The sequence below is a fragment of the Antrostomus carolinensis genome, unplaced genomic scaffold, assembly GCF_000700745.2.
Source record: "Antrostomus carolinensis isolate BGI_N321 unplaced genomic scaffold, ASM70074v2 scaffold34768, whole genome shotgun sequence".
Classification (NCBI taxonomy): domain Eukaryota; kingdom Metazoa; phylum Chordata; class Aves; order Caprimulgiformes; family Caprimulgidae; genus Antrostomus; species Antrostomus carolinensis.
In genome coordinates, this window is record NW_010331474.1 from 252 (window position 1) to 8,038 (window position 7,787).

General features: G+C 39.2%; 1 protein-coding gene across 1 annotated transcript in view; it reads left to right on the top strand.

Annotated features, from left to right (window-relative positions):
* Nucleotides 1-1,006: 1,006 nt before the first annotated feature.
* Nucleotides 1,007-7,787, top strand: part of GALNT7 (polypeptide N-acetylgalactosaminyltransferase 7) — a gene marked incomplete at its 5' end in the record, with an annotated part of 17,653 nt that continues 10,872 nt past the window's right edge. The window contains 4 exons of the mRNA XM_029086288.1: nucleotides 1,007-1,137; nucleotides 1,394-1,473; nucleotides 3,353-3,535; nucleotides 6,974-7,091. Of these exons, the coding sequence (XP_028942121.1) occupies nucleotides 1,007-1,137; nucleotides 1,394-1,473; nucleotides 3,353-3,535; nucleotides 6,974-7,091 (512 nt within the window). The remainder of the gene's footprint in view (nucleotides 1,138-1,393; nucleotides 1,474-3,352; nucleotides 3,536-6,973; nucleotides 7,092-7,787) is intronic.

Consider the following 7,787-nt stretch of genomic DNA (forward strand, 5'->3'; position numbering starts at 1 on the left):
TCCAAGCTAGTTTTGGTTCCTGACTGAGAGAAACTGAAGCTGTAGGCAACTCTTTTGAGCCTTTCGGTACAAAAATAGATTTTAAATGAATACCAATAGTTAAATCAGCATAGCCTCAAACAGCAAGCGCCCGACTGACAGCCCTTCTGCCTTTGTGAGTTCTCTCAACAGAATCGTCTGTGCAGAAATCCTGTGCAACGCCAGGATCCTTCTGTGCGCTAGGAACGCGGTTTCCAGATTAGTTTGGCAAAGACCAGTGTGCAAATATAAATCTGTAAGCATTTAAGCCTAGCCCATCTTGATTCTTAGGTGGTTACTTGTCCGTGTGCTGGCCAGATCTCTTTGGCTAAGGGTTCTCTGTCTCAGTATAATGTGCCACAGCTCATTCACTGCAATTCTTGACCTCCAATTATTCTTACATTGAGTTTCATTAGAAGATTGGCATGAGACCACTCCAACCCCAAGAGGGAACAGGTCTAGATGAGGGAAGACAATAATATGAGTATGGTGCGTTTCTGTCTCAGGTTTCCAGATTTAATAGACAGACTGACTTCAGACTGAAGCAGAAAATGACTGAAGAGAAATGTTTAGCTGGAAAGTGGTGCCTTCAGCTGTACTCGTGACATTATCGAATGAATGACCATGTGCTGAAGTGTAGAAACTTCTCTGCGTGGTGGAAGTACAGGCAAAGACCCGAAAGCCACTGTGTGCTGTATTGAAGTGACTGGGAATTGTCCACGCAGCTCCCCTGTGCTGTGGCCATCCACTTCTGTGCTTTTTCTTCAGATGTGCCAGAGACAAACCTGTGCCATGAAGTCAGAGAACACCATATCTTGGTCTCTTCAGGTTTCGTGTTTGTGAGCGGTAGTACGAGCAGTTGAGTTAAAGATTCTCTTAAATGCCCGTAGATACTTTTCAGTAGAGTTGTATTTGGGTTGTATTAAGAGTACAAAGCTGTTTATTATTAAACCTCACCAAAATATTTTTTTTCTTTGTTGTTTGATAGCACACTTAAAAGAGAGGCTGGATGAGTATATCAAGCAGTGGAATGGCCTTGTAAAGGTATTTCGAAATGAGAGGAGGGAAGGTTTAATCCAAGCTAGGAGCATTGGAGCCCAGAAGGCTAAACTTGGACAGGTAGGAGCCAGTTCACACACAAGTCTGTCTGTTTTTTCTTTTCTGGGGGAGAGGTGGTGGTGGTTCTGTGTTCAAACAGACGTATAGAAACATAGCATTGTAATATTGATATTGTTTTAAAAAGAGATTAATTTTACTAATTTAAGCTTTATTTTTTTGTTTATAATATGAAAGTATTTCAGTGTAAATGAGCTTAACTAAATCATTGTGACTTCATAAATTACTTTACTTTTTTTTTTTTTTTTTTCTTTCAAAGGTTTTGGTTTACCTTGATGCCCATTGTGAGGTGGGAATTAATTGGTATGCACCACTTATAGCTCCTATATCTAAGGACAGGTAATGTTCTCCTCTTATTTCCAGTGTCTGGCCTCTTGGGAAGAAAAAGTCACAGTAACAATCTTGACTTTTAAAAATATAGTCAATATGTTTTATATCTATATCAATATATATCTATATCAAACTCTATCAGTATTTGCTGTATGATGATTTTATTATCTCCCAGCATAAAAGCTATGTAAGGAGGAAGGAAAATAGTCAGGCAAATAAATTTCCAGATAGTTTCTTTTAATAGACATACTGAATATTTTGGCTAGTATAGATTAAATATAAGACAACTCCCATCTTTTTCAACGATCTGAGGGGCTGTTATAAAAATGTTCTGTTCTGGCTGAATAAGGAGCCTGATTAAACAAAATAACTAAACAAAAACGTGACTTTTGATAGAGGAAAAGTAGCAGTAAGTGTTTTGATTTAATCAGGATTTAAAACCCCTGTGATCTCAAGAGTTTTATGACTTTCAGATCTTTGGTCTTGCAATATGGTCTTATTTGTTTTCTCTGAAGCACTTTGGAGTGTTGACTCCAGCGAACCAAGGCCAGGGCTTGAGCCTGTCTCTGCCACCAGCCCAGGCACTTGGTAGGAGTCAGTGGTGGAAAAGCCTGCGCTGGGTGCGTGGGATCTGCGAGAGGTGACAGAGGAGGGAGATTCCCAGGGGCTTCATTTCTTACAGCTTTTGAAATGCTGTTGTTGCTCTGTGCTGCCGCACTCATAGCTTGTGTGGTCAGGGGATATGTGTGTTTAGGAAACTGTGTGCTTGTTTAAACTCTTTAATCCCATAAAATAACTACTTAATCCTAAAAACTATTTGTTAACCTGTCATACTACCAGAACTTTCTTGAAGAGGTGGGTTTTTTGTGTTTTAAAGGCTGTAACTCAGGTTCAAGACTGGTTTTGGGCCAGGATACTAGAGAGAAGATGGAAATGTTTGTGTGCTTCCATCAAGCGTGTGTTACTCTTTTACACTAGAAAGGCTGGTGAGAACCGGCAGCTTTAGAGGCATCCTCCAGCACCACCTGCAGAGGTTGCAGGAGGACCAGTGATGCTGAGGCACACAGTGCCAGAGGGCAGCCCTTAGCAGCTCTCTTCCAAGCCCTGATAGCCTGGGTGCAGCTTGCTGCTGCTTCTGCCTCAAAGAGCCCTGCATTAGTGTTTCTTTTCCCCTTGCTTATTTTTCTATCTCGTAGGATTTGACTATTTAAAAGATGGAAACGCTCCAAGTTTGGTCACCAGGAAACTCATTTGGAAAATTTGGGGAGAATAACAAGATAATGTCTTTTCCTTGGTGAATATTATATGTGGTAGGTTGCAATGAGGAGCTGGTTGCAAATCAAACAGGAAAAATTCTACGGAAGATTGCTGCTAGGGGAGCACTGGTAATGTCTTTTTATCCAGGGAGGTTGGATTTGCATGGCAGTTGAGTAGGATAGAATAGTGAAAATCCCTGTTTACGCTATTAAAAGCTAAGAGCTTATCATACTTGTTGACAGCTAAGATCTGATATGAATAGAAATTAAGGGAGATAATAATACTGTGAGAACCCCAGCCCTCTAAGGGTTCCCCTGTTGCCTGCAGCAGTGCTTTATTAGAAGACTGATGTCAAGAAGTACACATAAAGGAAAAAGTACTGATAAACAAATCGATGTATTAGCATTTCAAACCTAACTTTTCTGCTTTCATAACCTCTTAAAACAACACAAAGAAGGTACTATCTCTTTTTTCTTCTAATGAGGCTTCATTTTTAATGATATATTTGCAAGTGACTTTTCGTAGAAACTGCTCTATAAGCTTAATAATTAATGGTGTAAATTTCAGATTAGACAGATTACTCTTCTGAAATTGTATTTTGCTCTTTCTTTCCCTTCTATAAATGTTTCAGAACTACATGTACTGTACCTCTAATAGATTACATAGATGGGAATGATTATTCCATTGAGCCACAACAAGGTGGGGATGAAGATGGTTTTGCCAGAGGGGCCTGGGACTGGAGTTTGCTATGGAAACGAATTCCGTTAAGCCACAAGGAAAAGTCCAAACGAAAACATAAAACTGAGCCTTATCGGTAAAGAGAGCTGTTTACATACTGTGAATCATAACGAATAATTGTCTAAACCCTTTCGTTTTTCCCTCCCCCCCCCTCTTTCCCATGATCTACGGTCGGTGCTCGTGTGCCACGCGGGTACTTGCGCACAACCGCATCTTCCCCGCCACCATCCGCCGCCCCGCAGAACCACATGCACTGTGCCGCTTATAGATGTCATAGATGGCAACACTTATAAGATTGTGCCGCAAGGGGGTGGTGACGAAGATGGGTTTGCTAGAGGAGCGTGGGATTGGAGTATGCTATGGAAGAGGGTTCCCTTGACCAAGCGAGAGAAGGAAAGCAGAAAGACAAAAACTGAACCGTATCGGTAATCACTAAATCACTTACCCGTTTCTTTGTTTTCTGAACTCAATATTGATCCACTAAAACTTGCATGTACTTCTAGCCTGAAAATCTTCCTATTTCTAACCACACCAGCTATCAGACCTGTTTGCCACAACTGACTATTTGTTCAAAATACCTTTGCTACCTTATGTTGCCTCTCCATTCCTGCTCTTGTGTGGTTAGTAGGGTGCACATTAGAATGACAGGGTTTTATTTGGCAAAAGAAAATATTGTATGGCTTTGTTTCCAGGAAAAACTTTATTTAGGTATGATATTTTTTTAAAAGTTGTGTTGGAAACAACAGAGCTTATTTAACTACTTCATTTGAAATAACAAGCATGCTGTGAGTATTTATAATAGCTGGTAATGCATAAAATCTATAGTCTGCTGTCATGGCTTGATGCATGTATACAGCTCGTGGATTATGCATGTGCATCAAAATAATCCCTTTTGTCATATTTCTCCCACGTGCTTCATAATAGATCACGTCTGACAAAGAAGCATACTGTTTAAGAATCTTGGCTAGATATTTTCTAAGGTCTCAGTATGTTTGGGGATTTTAATTTAATACACATAACATTAAAAAACAAACAAGCAAAACAAACAAAAAAATCACCTTATTTTCTGGGAAAACCCCAATAACTTTCACAGAAGTCCTACTTTTTTCTTATGTATGCTTTGGGGAGTGGGAGGGATGTTTCCTTCCCAGCAAACAGAAACTGGCTAGAAACCCTAGCTTAGAAACTAGAGTTTCCGGATGGCTTTTCAAGACTGGGAGACTGTGGTTCTGCTGGTTTTTATTGCTTTCCCCTTCACACTTAACTAATCGTGTTACTACATTTGAAAGCAATCCTCACATCTTCAGAATCTAATGTCTTCTATTGCTTATATATATGATTTAAACATTGTAAGAACTGATGTTGGTAATTCCCTATCCTCACTCATGATTGTTCTCTGCTAAAATGGCAACACATGCAAGGAAGTTATGAAGCTTTGATCTGCTTTGTATACAGTATAAATAATACCATTTTCGGACAAGACTGTCCACATTGGAACTTTAATATTCACTTAGAGGGGGATAAACTATTTCAAACATTGCTGTTGTGTTCTGTTTACTATTCAAACAGGTCTTAAAATCCTTTAAACTGTTCCCAGAAACACAGAACACATGTTCTCAGAATGGTTTAAAAGATTACTTTATTTTTAATAATACTTTCAGAATTACAGTGCTTCTTTTAAAAAGAGACATTGCCTGCATCTGTTTATGTCCAGGCTGTATGCATATTGTTGCAGGAGTACCGAGGCAAGTAACACCAGGTAAAAGTCATACTGAAACCATAGCCAGAATTACTTAGTTTAAAAAGAAAACAAACAAACAAACAAAACCCCTCAACAGCTTAAAGCGCAGAAACAAACTTCTTGTAATGTGCGAACTGCCCCAGGGCTGAATCCTTCTTTCAGTAATATTATGCTTACCTCTTCGTATCCTATAAAATAAACTACTGAGCTTATGCAGATTTTACTGTGTACTTTAACACACTTGACAGCACGTTGGAGTCCAAGACTGAAACGTCAGCATCTGAGACCTCTACACTTGCCAAGTCTTTATGGTGCTGAGGAAAACCAAAAATGCAGGAAAGCCACAGGGCTGTGCTGTGCCACGTGCTTCTCCCTGCTGTGCTCGCTGGCAGCCTACCCTGTGAACCCCTGTGATGCAAAAACAGCGTTGGAGGAAAATACAGTAGGCAGACAAGTAGAAGGGGACATTTAGGAGTCACTCAGCATCTGATCAGGTGATTTGGAGAGCAACTAAACTGATAACCATTATATTTAGCTCAGCTGATAGACCCAGCAGCTCTGTTTTTGTTGTTGCCCTGCCCCTGCTATGCAGAGGAGGGGGTACATGCTAACCTTACGGGTTACTTTTTCTTAAGCAGTTCTCCTCAAATATTTATGTGCAGAAGGGAAATACATAATCATTGTTGTTAAAAGGAGCATCACTAAGGTAAAAATCTAATGGAATGAAGAGAGTGAGGAGTAGAAATGCCCCATCTCAATAATTTGATCATGAAGGAATAGTTCACTTGTGTTTTACTTGGCTCAACAGAGTGATCTGGACTCTTGGATCCTCCTCCTTTCAGTGCTGCAGATCATCTGAAGTCAGAAAAAAATCACTTTTTCCTTACCAGCTATTTTTTTCAAATTGCTAACTTAGTAGGGACTCCAGCTTGTATCCATTGGGGTTTTTATATATTTATTGATCCTCCTGTGAAAAACGCTTGGTATGTGTGCTGGAAATGGCTTAACATATCCTATTCTCTTTTTTAGCATGAGCAAGCTACCAAAGAATTTTGGTTAGAGCCATTCTGCAAAAATGCTCTAATCCAAACCACAATGTCTTTCTGACACATTAGAACTTGCTAATTGAACCTTGGCTTACATGGAGGAATTTACAAAGCCATGTTAAAAAAAAAAACCTCAACCAAAGTGGAAACCTTGTGCAGCTTAATCCAGGTTCTCTTAAAAATTTAACAGAGTATAATGAAAAGTGTCTCAGAGTGGTAGAAGAAGAGCCAGAGGGAGAAGATAGAAAGGTATCATTTAGCTGGGGAAACTCTGTTGATTGTTTAATAGACAGTAAGTTTAAATGTGGCAGCTCCTCAGAACATGAACCTAAGTCTGCTGTGCAGTCAAAATCTCAAGTTATCTCAAAAACTTGAACAACTTTCAAGAGAGAAATGTCTTGTCACACTGATTCTTACCTTTTTTTATTTTAATAGAAGCACACTGGCTGGCTGAAATTATAATTCCAACCAAAATTTTGTATAATTAAATTTTTAAAAATAGTAAAAATAATTTAAAAACCCCCTCTGATTTCACTAGAAATTATACAGATGTCACTTCAGAAAATTAATGGAAGCTGATGACAAAGCTTTATGATTTTTTAGTGTATTGCCATTTATCTAATCTTTATTACATGTTAACAGTGAATTCCTTCCTTAATTGATGCTTTCTCTGAGTGTTATCATATCCTTTTGGCAGAAGGAGTTACACTGTGTCTTCCTCTTTCAGGTCGCCTGCAATGGCTGGTGGATTGTTTGCCATTGAACGTGATTTCTTCTTTGAACTGGGTCTCTATGACCCAGGGCTTCAGATTTGGGGTGGTGAAAATTTCGAAATTTCTTACAAGGTAACACCAAAAATTGAAGACTAATTCATTTTAGTAGACATTCTTTCTGTAAATACTTCTGTTCGGGGTTCAGACAGACCTAGATCTGTTTTGGACCACCTCTGTCTCATGAAGCCCAGAAGGTTTTGTTGTGAGGAGATGTTGTGGCAGAGATGTGTGTCCTCAGTGTTTCCCTGTGGATTTTGAGGCAGAAGTGTTGGCGGGGGGGCCTAGTGCTGAGACCCAAACGCTGAGTAATCTAGATTTTGGTAATGATTTGGGATCACACACACCCCTAAGTATCCAATCTGAAACTGCACTAGCAAATTTGATGAGAAGGAGCTGAGCGCTCTCATGGAGAGCCTAGAAAAATGTTGTTTCTAATGGAAGTGATTATAGAGAACAAGTAGCACTCAGTTTATGTTTCATGCCTGTAAAGTATATAACGATGCAACAAAAAAATCATCTTCCCTGGTTTGCTCCTCCCTGTCATTTTTATGGGTGAAAAATTATCTCATATACTTTTCAAAATATCAAGAACTTCTTTGCAAGAGAAGTCTTCATAATTGAAACGCTAACTGCATAATTCATAATCACTGCAGAAGATTTTATTTTCACTCCTAGGCATATGCATGCTCTTCAGTTAGCAGGAAGCATAAAATGATAATCATTAGCTTCTTGTAGCTTCAGTGTTCATAATGACACAAGTGTCAGACA